The sequence below is a fragment of the Schistocerca nitens genome, chromosome 10 (genome assembly GCF_023898315.1).
Source record: "Schistocerca nitens isolate TAMUIC-IGC-003100 chromosome 10, iqSchNite1.1, whole genome shotgun sequence".
NCBI classification, from domain to species: domain Eukaryota; kingdom Metazoa; phylum Arthropoda; class Insecta; order Orthoptera; family Acrididae; genus Schistocerca; species Schistocerca nitens.
The window spans coordinates 109,633,184-109,657,315 of record NC_064623.1 but is presented as its reverse complement, the minus strand read 5'-3'; the positions used below and the strand labels follow the sequence as shown (position 1 = coordinate 109,657,315).

General features: G+C 39.5%; 1 protein-coding gene across 1 annotated transcript in view; it reads left to right on the top strand.

The window, feature by feature from the left end:
- LOC126210488 (uncharacterized) overlaps positions 1–24,132 on the top strand; it is a 347,809-nt gene that overhangs the window by 259,315 nt on the left and 64,362 nt on the right. The window contains exons 33-36 of the mRNA XM_049939722.1: positions 604–696; positions 3,025–3,261; positions 19,928–20,110; positions 20,191–20,358. Coding sequence (XP_049795679.1) covers positions 604–696; positions 3,025–3,261; positions 19,928–20,110; positions 20,191–20,358 — 681 coding nt within the window. The remainder of the gene's footprint in view (positions 1–603; positions 697–3,024; positions 3,262–19,927; positions 20,111–20,190; positions 20,359–24,132) is intronic.

Below are 24,132 nucleotides of genomic sequence, written 5' to 3'. Positions count from 1 at the left end.
CAGTGCAACATGTAAATTGTGTAAAGGTTGGTTCATCTCCATTATGCTCAGCTGTTTGGGCCTTCTGAAAGTCAATAACATACTGCCATGCCTTGAAAACCCTGCTGTATGGAGCTAACTGGCATGTTAAGGTACAGCCTAAAGTCTACCAACGGTTTGTGAAACATCACTTGATATCTACAGTTCTAAAAATGCCCATCTGTCATTATTTAAATATTAATATTTTAAATGCATCTTTATAATTGAAATTCTGTAATACATTATTGAGGAACATATTTCAATTTGTCTTTCGGGGTGACTTCATGTCAGAGCTTTTAACGGAGTGTCATGCCTGAGTCATTGAATTTTAACTCAGTTCTGGACGATACTCGAATAGTCTGGTGATAGATAAAGTGACTGCTCTCAATAAGCAGGAGGTGTGTGTTTGGATTGCGGTGTTCCACAGCTCCATTTCTCATTATGTATTAGATTTGATTTGTGCTTGAATAATAACTAAAATGCACTGAAACTGCATTTGCAATATTTATGTGTACTATATATTGATTACATGTAACATTTCAGCATAAATATATATTTATGCTGATCTTTTAATCTTCATTGTAGCTTTTGGAGAACAGCACACCACAAGTGAATCCGTTATGGAGGCGTAAAACAAGGAATCATGCATCACTTTTAGAAGGAAATGGTGTGAATAAGGTAGGTAGAAAGTTTCAGGTGGTATGTAAATTATTTTTTGAGACATTTATGTCATTAGAATGAAACAAATGGTCATTATCAATTATCACTTCTTGTATATCTGCATTCGCAACTTCAACATCTGATTTCTAAATACGCTTTAAAATGTAGATGGATAAAATAATGTGTGTGTGTTGTATTGGCAGTTGAGGTGGTCTTTAAATACAATCAGACATCCAAAGTAACACAATAAGTTTATTTACAATAGTTACACTTAATAATTGAGATATACGTAACTGTGAATGCTGTAGGCTCTTCAGTGGTGTATATACAGTCAGAGTAATGTTCTGGATAGACAAAATAGTCTTAAAAACTGAGGAGGAGTGGTCAGTATTCAGGGATAGCCCCTGCACACTCTGCCAAACAGCGCACTTTTCTCCCCCACCCGTACCCTGTTATCCCTCCCCTGTCTCTGCCCCACTGTAGATGCCACTGAACTCCAACCAATATGGTCACGGGCCCACAAGAGGCACTGCAGGCGACTTCATGCTCTTAGCTAAGCCACTTCCATCATTCGTCTGCTGCCATTGCCCATTAATACCAAATTTTGTCACACCGTCCTAACAGATACATTAGTTGTACATCTCATACTGAATTCTGCTGTTGTTTCGCACAGTGTTGCATGTCTGTGAGCACTGATAACTCTACGCAAGAGCTACTGCTTTCAGTCGTTAAGTGAAGGCCATCGACTACTGTGTTGTTTCTGGTAAGAGGTATTTCTATGTCTATATAGATACTCCACAAGCCACCATACAGTGCATGGTGGAGGGTACCCTGTACCGCTACTTGTCATTTTCCCTCCTGTTCCACTCGCAAATAGAGGGAGGAAAAATCGACTGTGTGTATGCCTTGTTATGAGCCCTAATTTCGTGTATCTTATCTTCGTGGTCCTTATGCGTGATATATATTGGCAGCAGTAGGATCATTTAGCAGTCAACTTCAAGTGCCGGCTCTCAATATTTTTTCAATACTGTTTCTCGAAAAGAACATTGCCTTCCCTCCACAGATTCCCATTTGAGTTCCTGAAGCATCTCTGTAACACTGACGTGTTGTTCGAACCTACCGGTAATAAATGTGGATCTCGGAATATTGAATTCCATAATGATTTCCAAAACGAAGTGTCCCATGCATCTAGTTTCACCTACCAGTCCGTTTTCAAACGCTGTTAATTCACATCACGAATCTATCCACATGCATCACCCGAGTACAAATGACAGTTCTGCCAATGCAATACCCTTTTATACATGGTGTACACCAGGGCTTCCCAACCTTTTCAGCTGGCGGACCCCTTCTTCAGTCGAAAATCCATGGCGGACCCCTAATCAGTCAAGAGCACAGTAACTTTAACTTTCAGAGCGAAACCCATGGGAACTGAAAGCTTCGTAATGCAAGTGCCATGTTCCAAATGAACCCCCCCCCCCCCCCCCATGTATGAATAGTCTTAAAATTAACGATCCAATTTGAATTCCCACTGTATCCAGACACTTGCTAGTGGATTTACTCCCTTTTTTCAACACACTATAGCCTGATTAAAATTACTTTGTAATTGACATTTCACACGTTGGAGCTGCCTTCCTCTAAGAGCAATGAATGTCACGTCCAAACTGTTAGCTGATTGGTCGACAAAGCTCGCTCCGTGCATGCGTAAAAGGTTTCAACATATCTAGTGCCGTGACCCGGCGCGCAAACCACCCCCGTATTGCAGCAAAACACTCGATCAGAGAAGCCGCATTCTCCGGCACTAAACTGTGTATGCGTTCTCACTTAAGAACCGCAAAGGCTGCTTGGGAATACGACCTGAAGTAAAAGTAAACATGTTTTTCACACGAAAAAAGAAAATAGTGATGAATTTGATTTTCACATCTTTATTCAATAATTTTACTCATTATTTTACACGATTTGGTGAAAGGTGGCCGCGGACCCCCTAGAAAGAGCCGTCGGACCCCCAAGGGGTCCGCAGACCACACGTTGGGAAGCCCTGGTGTACACAATACTGTTGCCATATGTATATGTGCATATCGGTGTCCCATTATTTTTTTCATCTCGGTGTATAGATTCCATTCAACTGTTTTCCAAGAAACCTACATAAACAAAATTGAAAATATTTTCCAAACAATGACGGAGAAGGCATCTGATGACTTTTAGGAGAGACGTATGGCGCTATAGTTCCCTGCACATCTGTGATTGTGTACTCCATACGATACTCTATGTCTGCACACACTTGTCAACAATCTCAGTGTAGCAAATAGTTTGTTTTGAGAAGTAACTACTTTCTACGTTCCCTTTCAGGTAAAGTCAGATGGCTACCGAGAGGACAGTGAGGATGATGACAAATCGGTCATCATTCTAGACGAGCGAAATCCGTGCTTCAGTCCGAGGTCTCCGAGCTATACACCCCCGGATCTGAGAGCTAAGAGATCGAGTCCTGAACAGTGTGGGTCTTTGACAGTTGAGAATGTTGCTAAGCATAACAATTTCTTGAAGAATAGTATTTCTGGCCCATCCTCATCATCGTCTTTGTCAATGGTAAGCATTTGACTGTGGATCTTAATATATAGCGAGAAGCTTATTTCCTCTCTGTTTTAATTACATTTTTGACGTGTTTAATGTATGACTGTATTTTTATGGCTGCGAATGATACTGGCACTGTTTTACAGCAGTAGTGGTAAATAAGCATCTCACTTTAAGGTTAAGACACTGTTTATGCCTTTTGGTGCCATGCATCTCTGAAGGTGGTAACTGACAAACTATTTTAAGTCATATTGTAGAATTGTAACCACAAATTCTTTCACAGTGGATTTGCTGCTTAAATGATTCTAGTCGCCTTTCTGGAATTATTTCATTACAAAAGTCTGTCAGCTCTCTCTCCCTTGAAGATGTAAATCAGAGTCCAGCTGGATGACATGACATCTTTAGCACGGATCCAGAATTGGGTGAATCTTAAGTGGACATGGGATTAGAACTGTCTTTTGGGAACCAAAGGAAGTCGGATGGATAACGGTGAGAAGACCAGCATACAGCTTTGTCTCGGATGTTGTCGGTGCCTCTTCACAGCTCACCTACCACTCCAACTGCCTTTTTAAGGGATAATGGTGTGCCCACGTCACACCGCATGTGGCAGTTTTTGTCAAAAATAGCATCACGCCCTTCCTTGTATTTTGCAAGAACCGTGTGAAAAATTACATTTCGCATAGATTTCAGCTACTTATGAACTTGATGGGCTGATACTTTCTGGAGATGTAACTCATTTTACATCTACATATACACACATACTCCACAAGCCACCATACAGTGTGTGGTAGAGTGCATGTTGTATCACTGCTTGTCTTTGCCTTTCCTTTTCCACTCGCAAGTGGAATAAGGGAAGAACGACTGTCTATATGCATTTGTACATGCCCCAGTTTCACGGTCCTTATGCTCAGTGTATGTTGGTGGCAATAGCATTATTCTGGAGTCAGCCGCAAATGCCAGTTCTCTAAATTTTCTCAGTAGTGTTTCACTAGAAGAATATCATCTTCCCTCTAGGGATTTCCATTTGAGTTCACAATGCATTTCCATAATACCTGCTTGTCTATTGAACCTACCGGTAATAAATCTAAGCCGGCCGGAGTGGCCGAGCAGTTCTAGGTGCTACAGACTGGAACTGTGCGACCGCTACGGTTGCAGGTTCGCATCCTGCCTCGGGCATGGATGTGTCTGACTTCCTTAGGTTAGTTAGGTTTAAGTAGTTCTAAGTTCCAGGGGACTGATGACCTCAGGAGTTATGTCCCATTGTGCTCAGAGCCATTTGAACCATTTTTAATAAATCTAACGGCTAGTCTCTGAATTGTTTCAATGTCTTCCTTTAATATGACCAGGTGGGGCTTCCAGATACTCAAGCAGTACTCGAGAATGGATCACACAAGTGTCATATATGCCTCTGTAGACAAACTACACATTCCTAGAATTCTATCAGTAAACTGTAGTTGATTGCCTTCTCTACAACTGGCCTGATTGGTTCGTTCCATTTCATATTGTTTTACTGCATTACACCTAGATATTGAAATGACATGACTGTGTTGAGCAGGACATCTCTGATAGTTTATTCGAACACAACAGGACTGTTTTTACTTCTCATCTGCATTAACTTACATTTTCCTACATGTAGAGCAAGGTGCCATTACTACACCAAATACAAATTTTGTCAATGTTGTCTTGTACCCTCCTACAGACATTCGACAATGGCAATTTCCCATACACTACACTGTCGTCAGTAAAAAAGACTTTGAGTCACTCACGTAGTTGAGGATGCATTCCATATGCTTGGACCTTTGTAGTGGAGCACTGAGTGAGTGAGTGAGTGTGTGTGTGTGTGTGTGTGTGTGTGTGCGTGTGTGTGTGTGGGCACGTGCGAGCGTGCGTGCATGTGTGCTGTGTGATTGACTGATCACTCCCATAACAGTTGAGTGCCGAAAATCTTTTTACAAGATCTCACATAGTCTTCAGAAAAAGCCGGGGATCGAGGTGGAAGCAGTATTTCTTGTCCTCTGAAAAACTTTTGACTCTCTGTCTCAGCTACAATTACTGACAGAGGTATGGTCATATAAAGTATGAAGCAAAATTTGCGACTGGGTTGAGAATTTCTTGGTAGGGAGGACTCAAGAAGTTGGATTGGATGAAGAGTCATGGACAGATATGTGAGTAACTTCAGGTATACTCCAGGGAAGCAAGTTGTGAATCCTGATGTTCGTGTCATATATAAATGACCTTACAGACAACATTGATTATAATCTCGGACATCTTACAAATGATGTGTCAGTTATCTATAATGAAGGAGTGTCTGAAATGAAGCTCCACAAATATTCAGTCAGATCTGGAAAAGATTTCAAGTGGTGCAAGCATTGTCAAATTGCTTTAAATTTTCAGAAATATGACATTGTATACTTAAAAGAAAAAGAAAGAAAGAAACACAGTACACTAAGACAACAATATCAGTGAGTCACAGTCGAAATCGGTTAACCCTCACAAAAACTGGGATGTAACAACCATTTGTAGGGATACAAAATTGAATGGTCACGTAAACTCAGTTGTTGGTAATACAAGTGGCAGACTTTGGCTCACTGGTACGACAGGAAAATGCAGTCAGTCTACAAAAGAGGTCACTTATGAAATGCCCTAGTGATGCATCCTAGAACATTTAGGACCCATACTGGATACGACTAATGAGGGATATTGATGAAACTAATCAATTTTTCAATGTATAAAATAAGTGGACAGATAAAAAATCTACCCACCAAGCAGCGGCAGGAAGACACACATATAAAAGATATTGAAGTTTGCAAGTTATTGGAGCCTGTGGCTCCTCCTTCCGGCAGGGTTGAAGGTTAAGGAAGAGGCATGAAGGAAAGGGACTAGAGAGGCTTAGGAAAAGGGGAAGAATTTGTAACAGCCACCCAGAACCATGGACTACGAGAGACTTACCAGACAGGATGAGAAGGAAAGATTGATTGCTAGGGACTGCACTGGACAAAATTTGAAAACCTGAGAGCTTAAAAATGGAATATGGGATAATACACAAGAAAGAGTTACTGCCAAAACATTGTGCACAGTGCATTGTTTGCAATAGAGGTGGGTGAGGGGCAACAAAAAATAGACAGGTCAGAAAATGGAAGATAAAACAGAATGAAGAAATGCTGAGACTGAAGAAATTAACATAGATCATGGTCAGGTGGGTGGTGAGAACCATGGACATGTTTTAGCTCCAGTTCCCACCTGCGGAGTTCTGAGAAACTGGTGCCTGGGGGAATAATCCAAATGGCAGGTGTAGTGGAACAGGCACTGAGGTCATTACTGTCATGTTGTAGAGCTTGCACTGAAACAGGGCATTGTGTGTTAGCTGTATACACCCTCTGCCTATGCCCATTCATCCTAGCTGATATCTTGGTGGCTGTCATGCCATTTATATGACATGTTGTTTTGATAGTACGTGTTTTGCCAGTTTCAGGGCTGGTGCAGGTAGTAGAAGGGTGCATAGGGCAAGTCTTATAATGGGAATGGTCACTGGGGTAGAAGCCATAGGGTAGGGAGATGGGTGCAGAAGGATGCATAGGGTGTGACAAGGATGTTGCGGAAATTGGGAAGGCGATGAAAAGCTATTCTAGTTGTGGTGGGAAAAATGTTGGTCAGAATGGACCTCATTTCAGAGCATGATTTCAGGGAGTTGTATCCTTAACGAAGTAGCTGGATTAATACATTCAAGGCTAGGATAATACTGAGTGAAAAGTGGTGTCCTCAGCTGTTTTTTCAAGGGGTCAGCAGTACTAAGACTTGATGTGATGGCCTGTGAAATGTGCTTCTGAACTGGGCTGGTGGTACGGTCGCAGGTTCGAATCCTGCCTCGGGCATGGATGTTTGTGGTGTCCTTAGGTTAGTTAGGTTTAACTAGTTCTAAGTTCTAGGGGACTAATGACCTCAGCAGTTGAGTCCCATAGTGCTCAGAGCCATTTGAACCATTTTGAACTGGGCTGGTGGGGTAATTACGTCCAGTGAAGGCGGAGATGAGAGTGGTTGTGTATTGCTGTAAAGAGTCTGCATCGGAGCAAATACATTTGGCCCAGAAGCCAAGGCTGTATGGGAGGGAGAACTTGACATGGAAAGTATGGCAGCTGTCATATTGAATAATGTTGTTTGTTAGTATGTTTAATGTGAACTGAACTCTGTAGCCGACCTTTGGTGAGGATGAGATCAACGTCAAGGGAAGTGATCTCATCGTCACCGAAGGACATTATGAATCACAGCAAAGAAAATAAAAATTTCTTTCTTGTGAAACACAACTAGCTCTGTATTCCAGCAAAGTAATGGTACTACTGACATGGATCTCAAATTGATCCATGTTCCTAATGTTCAAGAGGCTTTCAACACCATTCATCACCAGCATCTACTGAAGAAATTGTATCCTTATGAAGTCTCGTCTCAGTTGTGCGATTGGATCCACGATTTCCTGTCAGCTACACCTAATCTACATTAGTATTATACTGTCCACCATAGGCTGCATGGTGGAGTACCACTACTAGTCATGTTCTTTTCTGTTCCACTTGCAAATAGTGCAAGAGAAAAACAACTGTCTGTGTGTCTCCATATGAGCCCTAATTTCTCGTATCTTGTCTTATCTTCATAGTCCATAATGTGCAATGTATGTTGAAGGCAGTAGAACCATTCTGCCATCAGCTCTAAATTTTTTGAATAATGTTCCTCGAAAAGATTGTCGTCTACCTTCCAGGGATTACCATTTGAGTCCCTGAAGTATGCCCATAATACTTGCACGTTGTTCGAACCTACCAGTAACAAATCTAGCAGCCCGCCTGTGAATTGTTTTGATGTCTTCCTTTAATCTGACCTAGTATGGATCCCAACACATGAGCAGTACTCAAGAATAGGTCACACCAGTGTCCTATATGTGGTCTCCTTTACAAATGAACCACATTTTCCCAGAATTCTCCCAATAAACCAAAGCCAATCATTCGCCTTTCCTATCACAATCCTCACATGCTTGTTCCATTTCATATCACATTGCAACTTTACACCCAGATATTCAAACGACGTTACTCTGTCAAGCTGGATACTGTTAATGCTGTATCCAAACATTACAGGTTTGTTTTTTGTACCGATCTGCATTAACATACATTTTTCCACATTTAGAGCTAGGTACCATTCATCACACCAGTTAGAAATTTTGACCAAGTCATCTTGTATCCTCCTACAGTCACTGAACTTCGACACCTTCGACCGCAAATTGCTGCCCATCTGGTCCACCAAATCATATGTGTATATAGAGAATAATAGTGGTCGTTCCCTGGGGCACTCCTGATGATAACCTTGTCTCTGATGAACACTCATGTGAACCTATTCCATACACTCGTACCTTCCTTAACGGCTTGCAGTGGGGCACAATGTCAAATGCTTTCCAGAAATATAGAAAAATGGAATCTGCCTGTTGCCCTTGTAGTGGTTAATAAAAAAAATAAATGGGAGAAGACAGACCGTGAAAAAGGGGAAGAATGAAAAGCAAATCGGACTTCGTATTACAGAAAAGCTATAGTTGGGGTGGTCCTTGTGGCGTTTTTGAGCAAAAGTTAAACCAATTTCCACTACAAAAATTTTTGAAAAAAGAACAGAGAATAACAAAATGTAACTGACAGGGGTAAATGGCGTAGCTTTGAGTTCATTCTTTACCAGGTTAACATGTCTTCTTTCGTGCGGCGTCCAGGTCTTCAAAAATCTCCTTCAATTCTGCATGAAAAGTCTGCTCCGAAATCTTGAAATCGTCTAGGAATCACTAATTTATACCAATTAAAATCATCTTGATACTGTATGCAATTTAATTTACTTTGCTACTTCCATCCTCCGAATTTCTTAACAACTTTCACAATATGTCTACACATTAAAAGTTTTTTCGTCTTAATCAGATCACGTCTGCCTTAAGCTTCGGCTATCAAGAGACAATCGAAACGGAACAGAAAAAAACAAAAAAGAGTTAACAATTTTAGTATTTTCTCTCTGCCGTCGAGCGCTCATACCGCTGCGTCGGGATATTTTTATCTGAGGGAACGAGTGTAGCGCGGCGAAATTCAAAGTCCCGCTACATCGCCCCCTCGACTGTCACGCTAAAACATTTAGTGCGGCAGGCTAGCAAACAATAGAATAGATATACCTAAATGTCTATTATACATATTTTCATAGGAAACGCCACGTGCATACTTAGGGGGATTATCTTTGTCAATACTTGGTTTCTAAATCTATGTACTACATTCAGTTGTTACAGTTTTGATCCTTTTTACACAATTAACATATATTTACATACAGTTTGTTTGAACAAGCTGCTCGCCAGCGCAGTTAATGTTGTGCGCTTCCAGCGTTGGTTTCCCAATGCATCTCTGGCAGCACGTAGTCTTTGCGCATGCGCAATAGCATCACTGAATTTAGCGTGCGGCAGTTTCAAAATCACTGTGTTATGACAGTCTTGAACAGTATTCACTCTCAGATAGCGTTCATTACAAGTTGTTATTCCAGCATAATTGGCGTGTTAAGTCCGGTGACACCATAAGATTGAGCGTGTGCGTGATTTGAAGCAACGTCCATGTCTTCTGTTACGACACAACACTCCAGGTCGTTGTGCGTTTTCATGACTATTGTTCCCGGGGCATATATGGTCGATGTAGTTTTTAGCCTCCACATCGCCTCCGACAGGTGCTGAGTTTATTGCCTCCAAAGCATCTGAAGGCCGGCCAGGAACAATGGCGTCGATGTTCGCAAAGGTAGGTGTTTCACCACATTGTTTACACTTGCCAACAAACGTTCATTTGCAGTGTGAAAATCCTCATTATTGTCGAAGTAAATTGCAGTTTATATCGATTTACAAACAGTTATTTGGTTTATGCAACATAAGTTTCACAAACAACACAAAATTCGTCGTTTATAGCATTCACAGTTTAACACAGTTTGCAACACTTTTTTGTCATATTTACATTTTAACAGTTCACTTTGTCCAAGCATGTTTACATCGTTAATTATGGAAGCTTACATTTCGTGGTCACGTTTCAAAATATGTTGACAATATGCAAAGTTTTAACACATATACAAATACATATAAATTTACAAGAATATGCATGTGAAATATTTACACTAAAAATTATACTAAGTCCCATTGGCTTCCTTTTATTGGGGTATTAATTTTTTTTTATTCAGGTTTGGGCGTGCCAAGGGATATCAGACTTAATACTTAAAGCACGGGCTTTCCTTCATTTATTATTTATCTCTTTCTTTTGATTCCATATCTTGGCTAGTGGTTGACCAGGCTTGTAATGCCATCAATATTCAGTTTTCTTCATGTTGTTTTATTCATACCTGAAAGTTTACTGTCTCACAATATATTCTTACATTCCATAAACAAACAATACCCAGCTGCAGTAGGTGGTAGGATAATGGAGAAAGAAAGAAAGATACACTGGAAGAAACTATTCACTACCTATAAACTACCAAATCCTACAGCTACTACATAAAAGAGAACATAATACATTATAACATTTGGATCACCTTCAAGGGGTGTATGAAAGGAGGTGCTTACAATTTACCAAATCATGGCTAAATGTAAGTGTCCGTACGTCAAGTCTGTGTAGTGTAACATCATGACAGATTCTGTGTTTGTGTTCTGACTGTTCATATGACTAATGACTAAGTGTATTATACATTAACAAATCTTTGCATGAGTAAATCACTGCTCAGCACTTCCTCGATATCTCCACTTCTTGTGGATACCGTCTATACAAATGGAAAATATATCTCACAGAGATTGTCTCTCTCATAATGTGTATTATATAATAACATATCAAATTTCCTCTCATGAGTTCAACCATGGACTTTCTTCTACTTTAATGAAGGTTAGACATCATGTATATGGTATATATATATCATTTCTATCTATAAATCATAAATAAAGAACATATTATTATAATTGACAGTAAAATGTCTCTTTCTCACTGCCCGTTGCTCGACGTCGGCTGCACGGATGGTCACTGCTCCTTTGCACTTACCTTGCATAGCCTGAAAAGTCAAATGTCTTCAACGTAGATGTAATTTTGTTATCTGTTCGCTTAAGTGGAGGTGTTGTACGAATCACAAAACGGCCTTAATAACTCTATCTTTTGCTTCCTCAGGGTTTTCTGTCTTGTGTATAAAAAATTTTTTTCTATACAAATGTATTCACATGAGGGCTGTGTAAAAACTATATTTGAATTGAATTGAATTGAATTTTATTTGATCCTGTAAGATTACATTGTGTACAGTAAATGTAGGTGTAATATAGGACATTTCAAAGTATTAAAATTCTTTATCACTTATTTTCCTACACCTTTAGCTTACATTTTTAAATCACTGATAATGAGTAACAATATATACAAATTTAATGGCATAAGTATTCTGCAACACTGTAAAACTCTTTTTCAATGAGATAGTCTTTAAGTTTCTTTGCAAAGTCATTGTAAAGTACACTATCTTGCAGGGTTTTGGGCAGACTTCTTAGTAGTCTTATACCAGAGTACTGGGGTCCTTTTTCTAGCATTGCCAGTCGGTGGGGTATGCTCCGTACTTCATTCTTCTTTCTTGTATTGTGGGTGTGTACACTAGCATTTGTAATCCAGTCCCCACTACCTTTTGTGATGTACATTATTGTTTTGTATATATACAACGATGAAAAAGTTAAGATACCTAAATTCTTGAAACAGTTTCTGCATGTTTCAGAGGTCTTTCTTCTTAAAATGGTCCTAATTGCTTTTTTTTTGTAATGTGAACACTCGTTTTGTCTCTTGTTTGTTTGAGTTTCCCCACACAATCACTCCATACTGTAAGTATGGTTCGAAAAGTCCATGATACACTGTACACAGAAGGTTCTTGTCTGAATACTGTGATAGCTGCATCATTAAGAATATGACAGAGCTCAGTTTCTTACAGACATTATTAATATGTTTTTTTCCATTTCAGTTCATTATCCACAAGAATACCTAAGAATCTAGCAGATTCTACTTCTTCCAGCCTTGTTCCATCAACCTCTAAATCCATGTCTACAGCCTTTTCCTTGTTTTTAAACACTGCATACATAGTCTTTTTTAGATGTATAACCAGTTCATTTTCCAACAGCCATTGAGCTGTGACATTTGCAGATATGTATGCTCTTCTCTCAAGCTGTTCCATATTTTGGTCACTATTTAGTATTGTCATGTCATCAGCATACAATATTTTCTTTTCTTCCTCCTCAACACCTATATCATTAACAAATACATTAAATAACAATGGCCCCATTACCGAACCCTGCGGCACTCCATATTTGATGGATTTGGTTTCTGATTGGTACGAGTTTCCTAATGATACATACTGCTTGCGGTTGCACAAGTATGATTTTATCCATTCACCTGGTTGCCCCCGAATGCCATAGTTGCTTAATTTTTGTATCAGCATTTCATGGTCAATGGTGTCAAATGCCTTTGAAAGATCCAGAAACATTGCAGAGACAACCTTTTTCTCATCTAAGGACTGTAAAATGTATTCTGTTAGACTGACAATTGCTGATTCTGTAGATTTACCCTTTCTGAAACCATGTTGTGAGGTCATGAGAATGTTATGTTTGTCCAAATAGTTAACTAATCTGGTATACATAAGCATTTCTAGGATTTTTGAGAAACCTGATATCAGTGAAACTGGTCTGTAGTTGTTGGGATCATCCTTACACCCTTTCTTGTACACTGGCACTACCTTCGTTATCTTCAGTTTTTCTGGAAAAATTGCATCTCTGAAAGAACAGTTTGCTATGTTCAGCAGTGGTGTTATTATCTCCTCACATACCAGCTTTATTACATGATTTGATATTTCATCATCACCAGCTGATTTCTTGGACTTCAGTTTCTGTATAGTTTTCCGCAATTCATCTTCCGTGACTGGTCTTATGAACATAGTACTGCATGATCTTTTTGGTACCTTAATACCCTTCTGTTTTTGACTATTTCTTTCCAATTTTAGGTTTTCTACTACACTGATATAGTTATTATTCAGTATGTTTGCTATTTCCATACCATCTGTGATCAATGTGTTGTCTACTTTAATTGACCTAATACGTTCTTCTTTGTTTGACCCATCTTTTTCCTTTCTTTCAGCATTGATTGCATTCCAAGCTGCCTTTGCCTTGTTTTTTGAGTTCGCTATAGTGGTGTCAATTGCTCTTGCTTTCGCTTCTCTTATTGTTTTTCTATACTTCTTTTTTAACATTTAATAGTTTTCAGCTTCGCCCATCCGTCTCACGTCCTGAAGCTTCCTTCGCTGTTCTAGTATTTCACTCGTAATCCACTGTGCTTGATCTTGATGCCTTTCTTGTCTCTTTACTTTGGGAAATGCTACATTAAAATGGTACTTAATTGTTGAAATAAATGCATCATATTTTTCATTTACACTCTGGGCCTGTAGGGTTTCATTCCAGGTTTCCTTACTTAACATTGTTCTAAAGATGTTGATATTTTGTTCACTGATGATCCTAATTTCTTTGGTTGTTTGTTTTGGTTCTGATACTGTGTCATTACTTCTGCAAAAGCTGATTAGTTGTCCATGATGATCAGATATTTCTGTCTGAACTACATGTGACTCATAGTTACACATATTAGTAATTATGTTGTCAATAATTGTCTCACTTTGTGAAGTCACTCTTGTTGGTGCAGTTATTGTCACTTTCATGTTACGCTGTATTAACAATTCTTCAAAATCCTGTCTTATTTTTGTGTCTTTTCCCATGTCAATGTTGAAGTCTCCACATATAATAAGATTTCTCTTCATATTCATTCTCAATAAGCTAGCAACTTTTTTTAGAAAGATGCTAATATTGCCACATTGTGACCTGTACACACAAAACACTCTAAAATCCTCTGCCACTATACCAGTAACTTCAAAGTCTTTTTCTCTAGCTATGGGAAATGTAGCAGCTTCACTGTTTACATTCTTTGATAGAGTACCTGTTTTGATATATATACAAACGCCACCACCCTTATATTTAGATCTGCAGAAGTAACTAGCTAGTTTGTAGTCCTTTATTGCCACATTATGTATTTTACTTTGTTAGTCCATGTTCACTTATGCATAATATGTCTGGTCTTACTTCACTCAGGAGTACTTCTGCTTCTAATTTTTTGTTACCAAAGTATTGAATATTTTGATGAAGTACTTTTATGTAATTTTTCTTTTGTTGGTTTACATGTTGTGAGCTGTATTCTGGGGCAAATTCTTTAGTATCGTCTTTTTTTGTATGGTGCTTATATTTTTCTTTTCCAGCTGGAGTGTATGATTTTTCATCCCCTTCAGGCCATATTAGTTTCCCTTGCATCTAATGATTTTGCAGACATCTGCAAACATTCTGCTGAACGTTACAGAACCCAGTCTATTCAAATGCAAGCCATCCTTCACTAGTGAGTTTTCACATAGGAATTTGTTTGGGGTCTATAAAAATTGCCCCAAGACGATCACATTCTTCTTTAAGAGCACAGTTTATTTTGGCGATATATTTTTCACTCACCGACCTTCTGTTTATGATTCCGCTAAGTATCAGACGAGATCCTGCATACATATTTCTTGCAGAACGAATCATGTTTCTTGTTTCGCTTGCCATTTCTTCCTCACTGCTGCTCCTTAACGAATTCGTCCCAACGTGTATAAACACCCCATCATAGTTATGTCTGGTTTCAGAATCTGGTTCTGTAGTATCTTGTCTTGCATTTACCATATTTTTAAAATGTTTACCGAGTTGATGCGTTCTAATACCAGGTCGTACGTCGATCTTGCAATTGGGGACAGCGATATTCTTCAGCAGCGAATCGCCAATTATTAAAAAGTCATTTTCCTTTTGTTGCGTATCTGGCGCTTTGTTTTTCCTTTTGCTGTATGTCACCACCTTCCATTTATATTTATCTTCCGGTTTTTGGCTTACTGAGTTACCGAGACATCAACGGGAACACTTGAAATGTTGTTTTTAAAGTACGATCGATCATTCGTATTTTCGCGATCTTCTTGCTTTTCCGTTTGATGGCTTTTACACACACAGGACTTCTTTTCTTGTATTAATGTATCGTTTTCTTTCTTTATGGTTGAAAGTTCGGTTTTTAATGCCTCAATGTCACTTCGTAGTAACTTTATAATTTCGTTTTTTGTATCAACTGTACTTACAAGATCAGCCGTTTCGTCACGTAAACAACCGTGACATGTCCACGGAAAATCATCGCTGACGAACTTTAGATTTACTTTCGCGCACTTTTCGTGTAACCAGAAGTTGCATTTGATACACAGAATACCCTTCATCAACTTAAGTTCCTTAAAATATCATTCTCCTGTCTGAACACAAACTATAAATGTTTTCTTCCACACAGTGGCTTAACAAAACTTAACAAAAGGTTATTAAGTTACACTTCTGAAATAAATTAAAGCTAATGTGTTTCCAAGTTACATTCTTATTACGCTTCTTTCAACAGCTGTAATCACCATTATGTTCACTCTGCTTTTCTTACATTCGTTCATTTTCAAGGGCACTGTAAATAGATTCACATTTAACGTCTTGTACTCACGTGTTCTAACTTATCACAAATGTTTTCTTTGAAACTGAAATTCCTACGTAATCTTAAAGATGTAGACTGTTTACTCACTTCTCTATGTAGCACAATATTACCAAAACATTCTCACTCATTCCTTACTCACATATTCATCATAATATATATATATTCTTATACATTAAACATATTCTTCATCAAACATTAATATATCACATATCAAACATTAATATATCACATACGTGGGGCCATTTGGCACTTCCATTCTCATAAAACTCCAATAATATTTTCCTCAAATAATCTGTCTCCATCAACTACTTCACAGTAACTTACCTTCTTATATTAACTTAAATACTAACTCATTCATACTAATCATTCATTCTTACGTCCTCATTCATTCTGCTACATACCTACGTCATTACTGATCTCAATAGCTATTATCTCCTGTCATTAGAGTGCCTTGAAATAACAAATTGTTGATTCACCTTATAATTTACAATTAACAACAAATGTAACATGCGTAGACCTCATTCCTATATGAATATACTTTCTCATTCAGTAAGTGTACTCACCTGAGTTTACATTCTCTTCATAATTATGTGTACAAGTGTAACTGCAGTATATAATTTCCATAAATGAATGTTTGTGTTCTTCGGCTGTATAACTTAATGTTCGTGTATTCAATACAAATATCTATGATCTCGTTTTCACAGCAACTTGCTCATGTTCAACTTAGTTATTATTATATTATGTTGTTTTAGTGCATAAAGGGTTTCAAATGTCTGTGGGGATGCAGCCCCCTCGGCTTGTGAGATAACGGGTATTCTAGGGAGTAACAACCTGGATGAGATATGCTTGCTATTCTGAAAGGACCTGAATATAATAGCTGCCATTTTCTGTTCAGTTGTTTTAAGTTTTTAGACTTGGGATGTGAACGCAGCAGAACAAGGTCATCAACCTGATAGGTTTGTGTATTTGTAACATGTTTGTCATACTTCTCTTTCCTGATCTTGGCTTTATTGCACAACGTAGTGTATGCCTGTCTTACTTTCTCTTCCAAAGGTGTATGTGTTGTGGATGCGGTTAGCTTTGGAATGGGCATAGCCCACTTGTTCTGTTCAGGTTTGTTTAATAATAATTCCTGTGGTGGGTATGCTGTTGAGGCATGAGGCAAATTGTTTACTATCTGCTCAAAGGGTGCTAAAAATTCGATCCACTTTGTGTGTTTGCGAGGTGAATGTATTCTCATAAATTGACCAAACTCTCTAAAAATCCTTTCTACGGGGTTCCCTTCCGGGTGAAATGCTGATGTAAGAATATGTTTGATGTTGTGTGTGGCAACAAAGGATTTCCATTTTCTTCCCGTAAAATAGGGTGCGTTATCCGTGATAATGCTGTGGGGCTTGCCAAATCTTGTAAAGTAACTGTTAGTCAAACGTCTAGCGATAGCAGAAGCGTTGACAGTGCGGATAGCATACAATTTTAAGTATTTTGAGAAGACATCAAGTACAGCAACGATGTATTTCACACCTCCACGAGCTCTGGGATAAGGTCCGGCGATATCCAACGATACTAACTCCAAAGGTCGGGTTGGTATAATAGGATGTAATTCATTCAAAGATGATTGGTTGGAAAATTTTGCTTTTTGGCAGATGATACATTTACGAACAATTTGCAACACTCTCCAACGCAGATTGGGAAAATAACAGTACTGTACTATTTTATCAGTGCATTTGGTGACTCCGTAGTGTCCCCAAGTTTTGTGTGTGAACAGAATAAAATCATCAACATGCGCGTCGGGTAGACAGACACACCAATGGTGCGAGTCTGGGGTACGCCTACGAAAAAGTACATTTTTGTGTATTATGTAATATTTTTGTAAATGTGAAGAAGGATCTGTACGTAATTTCTTTTTGATATTTGACCACCTGGGGTCGCTGTCCTGAAGTGAAGCAAAGTTCTTGCACATATTGCGGTAGTATGGGGCGTATGTACCATCATACATAAGTAAGATGTTAAAGTCTGATGTTTGCTCGTAAAGTTCCGAAAAATCCTGTATGCCTTGGGGCAAACGGGACAGGGCATCGGCTACTACGTTTGATTTACCTTTAATGTAAATAATTTCGAAGCTGTATTCTTGCAGTGAAAGGCACCACCGGGTGAGCCGTGAATGAAGCAATTTGCATGATAGCAAGAAAGAAAGGGCTTGGTGGTCTATGTATATGCGAGTATGTTTACCCCAAAGAAAGTAGCGAAACTTACGGAATGCCCAAATAATGGCAAGAGCCTCCCGTTCCGTCACCGAGTACGACCTCTCGCACTCAGTGAGCGTGCGGCTCGCAAAACTTATTGGTTTGATGACAGATCGTCTTGATTCAGATTGAATTTGAAATAGAAAAGCTCCAAGGCCGTATGATGACGAATCCGTGGCTAGGCAAAAATCTGACGTCATGTCAGGGTGGCCGAGGAGGGGTGCGTTCACCAATGCATCTTTAATAGCCTGAAAATCAGCTTGGCAAAACTCTGTCCATCTCCAAATTGCGTTCTTTTTCAGTAAAGTTAGCAGGTGAGAGCTGTTCAGAAGCTGTTTTGAAACAAACTTCCGCTGCGTCGGGATATTTTTATCTGAGGGAACGAGTGTAGCGCGGCGAAATTCAAAGTCCCGTTACACCCTTCATCCATAGTTCACAGTATAAATGTGAGAAAAGGGCAAGCTAAGTTTTCCGTGGGTGGTGCTTTCTAAAACTCTGCTCATTCATGGACATGAGATTCTCTGTCTCAAGAAAATATGCTATATTTTAACTGAAAATGTGTTCAGGGATTCTGCAGCAAACCGATGTTAGGGATATTGGACTGTAATTTTGCAAGTCCTTTCTTTTGCCCTTCTAATATACAGGACGCTTGTTCTCTTTTCCAGGCACTTGGGACTTTGTGCTGGGCAAGAGATTTGCAATAAATGCTAACTAGGTAAGGGTCCATTGCTGTAGAGTACAAAGATCATGAGAAGATCAAAACCAATTGCAAGATGAATCACACAAGACATCTGTATGGTACCAAAAGTGTCAATTGACTCTAAATAATGGAAAGTGTGAATTCAATGAAATAACGAAAAATGTGAAGTCATTCACATAAGTAGTGACAGGAATCTTTTAAATTTTGGTTACATGATAAGTTGCATAAATCTAAAGGCTATCAGTTCAACTAAATACCTAGGGATTACAATTATTAACAAGTTAAATTGGAATGATCACATAGAAAATATTGTGGGGGAGTCGAACCAAAGACTGCGTTTTATTGGCAGAACACTTAGAAGATGTCAGCAGAGCTACTAAAGACGCACTCTACACTGCTCTTGTCTGTCCTCTTTTTGAGTACTGCTGCACACTACAAGATCGTTACCAGATAGAATTGAGGAGCACATTGAAAAAATTCAAAGAACTGCAGCTCATTTTGTATTATTGCAAAATAGAGGAGCAAGTGTCACAGATATAATACAGAAGATGGGTTGGCAAGTATTAAAATGAAGTAGTAGAAGAGATTTGTCTCTCAGTATTGTACATGTAGAAGTGCTCATAGCTAGCTCTTGAGGTATGCATTTTACAGCCCAGGTATACGAGAGTTTTTTGCTTCATATGTTCGTTGTTGTATCCATAAATATTGAACATTCCTCCTGTGATGCCCTGTGTGGGGAGAAATGGTCATTAAAATAGAGAACTCAGATCTAGCACAGAAACATTTAAGTGTTCGTGTTTCTTGCACACTGTTAGAGAGCAGAACAGTATAGAAATAGCCTGAAGATGGTTCAGTAAACCTTCTGCTTGCTACTTAAGTGTGATTTGTGAAATAGTCTTGTAGTTGTAGATATAGCGATGTATTACCATTGGTTGGTGATCTGATTTCATTGTTTGGCAGAACAGGAGGCTTTCTCTGATCCTGAGAGATGTGTGACCTGCCCTTCACATCCAGCATTCCCCTATCTGTCACTCTTTCCTTCTTTAGGGCGAAACTGGCAGTTTCAAAAGGTAGCTTTCATATTTTTTTCTATTTTTAAGTTAGTAAGGAGTTGTTGTTGTTGTTGTTCACAGTGTGGCTTGAGTGATTCAGACGACGATGCGTCAGTCTGTTGCGTCTCGAGGGGTATGGTGACGCCAAGGAAAGGACTGGACCGAGAGCCTTCCTTTACGGAGGCTTCTACACCCAGGACAAATGGTGTTTCACCATGCCTCTCTCCAACAACAAAGAGCAGATCGAGGTGTTCGTCGCGGAATGTGAGTGACAGATTCTGGTACTTGCAGTCTTATGTTGCATAATTTAATTTAAATTCACTAACTTGTCATATGCTTTGTAGGAGGATAATAGCAGGACAGATTTGCCAACGTGCTCAGCTACAAAAACCCACACTGTCATTGGACAGAGGAACGGTGCAGAAATGATACATCTGTTTGCTTCCCCGGCAAGTTGTGTTACAGATGAAGTTTCACCTGTTTTGAACAAGAGGAGGAATCCACCATTTAAAGTAAGTAAAGGCCCGAGATGCTGATGTATGACCTGATATTACATTGCCAGGAGTATTCATAAAATTTTAATTACCACCTCAGTAGAAAAAAAAGAATTCTTCCTCTGAGTATTGTATGCAATCCAAGTACGCAATGAAAACTACGCACCGCAGTACCACGGCACGCTGCTAGAGGAGATGGGCCAGTATGTGCACAGCACATTGATAAAGCGGGGTATCATACCACGATTTGGGAGCACACCTTTAACTGTCTGGATTGGCCTGATACAGCTTAGACATTTCCACAGAAACCAAAAATACAGTGCTATACAATGGTGTACTTTTATTGACAGGCTTGTGCCTTTTTGATTCGGTTCATGGTGTGCTACAGTACTGTGGTCCAGAGGTTTCATTGTTCACAATGAAACCTCTTGCAAACAAATAAAAGATTAATTATGTAACTTTACATTTTCCAAGTGACAATTAGAAGTTCGATTACCTCTTGTACGTAATCTAGAGAATCCAACTGAGGGGAGTCTGTTGGACGTGGAAGGAAATCAGAAGTGAACTCTTGTTTCATATAAAATACCCCAGAATAAATTAGTATTATAAAATATTATAGAAGAGAGGTAATATTAATTATAACAAAAAAATGTTGGAACTGTAGGGCACAAATACTTTTAGACTGTCCATAGTGTTCATCTCAGATATTTCGTGAGCTGTTTAAAATATTATAGCCGGCCGCGGTGGCCGTGCGGTTCTGGCACTGCAGTCCGGAACCGCGGGGCTGCTACGGTCGCAGGTTCGAATCCTGCCTCGGGCATGGGTGTGTGTGATGTCCTTAGGTTAGTTAGGTTTAAGTAGTTCTAAGTTCTAGTGGACTTATGACCTAAGATGTTGAGTCCCATAGTGCTCAGAGCCATTTGAACCATTTTTTTTTTTTTTTTTAATATTATAATTTGGTTTTCACCAAAATAAGTTGTGAAAAATATATATTGTGAAGACACTATCCTGGAAAGCAGCACTAGCTGCCAGTTGCATATCCAATGACTTCCAGGAGCAACAAAAATATGATTTTCAATATTTGCTGTCGTTATTGAGTAAATTTAAAATGCTGTCGTAACTTACTCATTTTGAGGTATAATCTTATGTTAAAAGTTTAGCACAGTGAAACATGTATCACAGCTAGAAACTGTATTTATCTTGAGGCAGCATAACTGATGGTGCACAAATACCCGGACTTTATTCCTCTAGTATTTGAGAATGAAAGCTACTTCCAACAAACTTTAAGCATAATTTAAAGCCTTTTCGAAACTTTTTCTCACTTACTTGCTTAAAGGCAAATATTTAACATTTTAACGCATTTGTAAAGTAGACAGACATTTGAAGCTGTTTTACACAATGCTGTTTGATTCTTAGAGATCCATGGTTTACTGGCTTCTCGGTAAATGACATATGTCTCTTTTTGTTAGTATATTAATTACAGAAACATTGGTATCAACTTTGTTTTTTACAATGGAACTATTGTAATTTATGCAGATACAATCTCAGTTCTAAAAGAGATGAATTAGATAGTATTTCATACTTGAAAATTTGATTAGTAGTTGCGAAGAAATTACAATCTTCAGAACAGCAGATGATGCTATATGGAGCTGCTGTGTCAGGCTGATGGGATGCTACAGTGTGACACAGGTAACAGTGTCTACTTACAAAAGTGCAATAGTGGAGGAAAGTTTAATTTAAAACTGATACTAATCACACTTGCCTACATGTGGTTGGAGTGACACACTAGTTAACTGTGGTAACAATTTTTATCTCATTCCTTCCATAGACTTGAAAGATAGGTGCACATGAAAATTTGAATGGATCTGTAAAACAGCATTCAAAATCCGAGCAATGCTGTACTGACTTCCAGAGCCATGCTCAGTTTCTCTGGAGCTGACGTGTGGATTATAAACAATAGCCCGCAAGTTAAATTTCATTCACTCCGCTCATTGCAGGCACGTTCTTTACCCTCTGTCTACTATTCCGATGCCTTTTCAATAACAATTTTTTGCAAATTCGCTAACTCATAATTCTTGTCGGACCATGTCTGTCGTATATTTTTCTGCATACAACTCAGCTGTCGTCTTCGCGTTCCTTCTGAATACTGTGTGAAGAAGTAGTGTATCTGGTTTCTCTCATCCCGTGAAAGAAATTTATTTTTGAATCTAAACAACATTCACTACATGTGAATGACACAGAAAGAATGGAAGCTACATTCTCTCTCTGTCCTGTTTCTTTCAGTTTCACCAATGTGCTACTCTCCATTTCCTCCTCATCCTGCGTGCTGTATCTCCTTATTTGGGTACAAAATCGAGAACTTCTGCATAAGACAGCAGCCAGTTTCATGCCCAAAACAGATAAGTCATACATTTTAAGTTGCTGGAAGAACATGACAAGTTATAGTTTCAAAAGAATGGCCAAAAACATTGTATCACAGCTTACAAGAATGTGATGGAAGAGACATGCTTATCAAGTGCACCTCTAAAAATTCTTACATTTTTAAACCTTAAAGAAAGAAAAAAAGACCAGAGACTTCAGTGCCGTGTTAAGGTTTCCAAAAATGATGCACCCCCTTCCCCCCATGGAGCTCAGGGCTCTTTCACGAGTTCGTGTGTGACGCACCCGGGGCCCCGAGCTATTGCAGCCAATTCTCCCTTCCCTGGCTGCATTTCCTTTACCCTGCCCTCCCTTCCTATTCTCGCTCCTTCCCTGTGGCCCCTCCTTCTCCTCTCTTGGTGTTCTGATTTATATCAACCTGGCTATCACCTGCTTCCCTGTATTGCTTGCAATTCTGTTCCTTTTCTTTCATCCTTTTTGACATTTAGGTCCCCACTTGAGGTTTTGGCCTCCACTTCTAAATTTTCTATTTTTAGTGTGAGCCATTTGGGGAAGAACTCCCTTCCTAGCATCATCTATGGTGTGGATTCCTCTCCCCCCTTTCTTCCCTGCCGTAGTCCCCCTTCCACCCTGCTAGGTCACCAGCATGTATAGCCAGTCTCTGTGGTGGGGCTGCCGGCTGGAGTGGCCGAGCAGTTCTAAGCGCTACAGTCTGGAACCACGCGACCACTACGGTCGCAGGTTCGAATCCTGCCTCGGGCATGGGTGTGTGTGTGATGTCCTTAGGTTAGTTAGGTTTAAGTAGTTCTAAGTTCTAGGGGACTGATGACCTTAGAAGTTAAGTCCCATAGTGCTCAGAGCCATTTGAACCATTTTTTTGTGGTGGGGCTTTTGTGTACCTGTCGGGCTGAGTCCCTGACTACACGGGCATTGCGCTACTGATACCTGATCCGTTACCTCCCCATGTATGCCAAGGAGTGGTTGCTTGTCTTCTTAGAACACTGGAACTCCCAGCAATGGGCACAATGCCATGCGGCCCTTGCTGTGGGTGGATGACACCCATGGGGAGAGCTCCTGATTGTAGTGGGTGGTATGACCTCGCAGTCTTCCCCTCTGCTGCCCCATCTTTAGTAGACAAAGCCTTTGTTTTTTGTGGAGAATATTGAGGACAAGTTTGGTGAAGTGGAGTCTATTAGTAAGATGCTGTCAGGCTCCCTGTTGACCACAGCCTCTTCTGCCACCCAATCTGCAGCTTTTAGTGCTTGTGATCGTCTTGGCAATATCCCAGTGTCTATTACTCTCCACCAATCCGTGAATATGGTCTAGGGAGTGATTTTTCATAGGGACCTCATCCTGCAAACTGATGAGGAACTCTGGGCTAATCTGAAGTGAAGCAACATTCTTTTTGTTCAA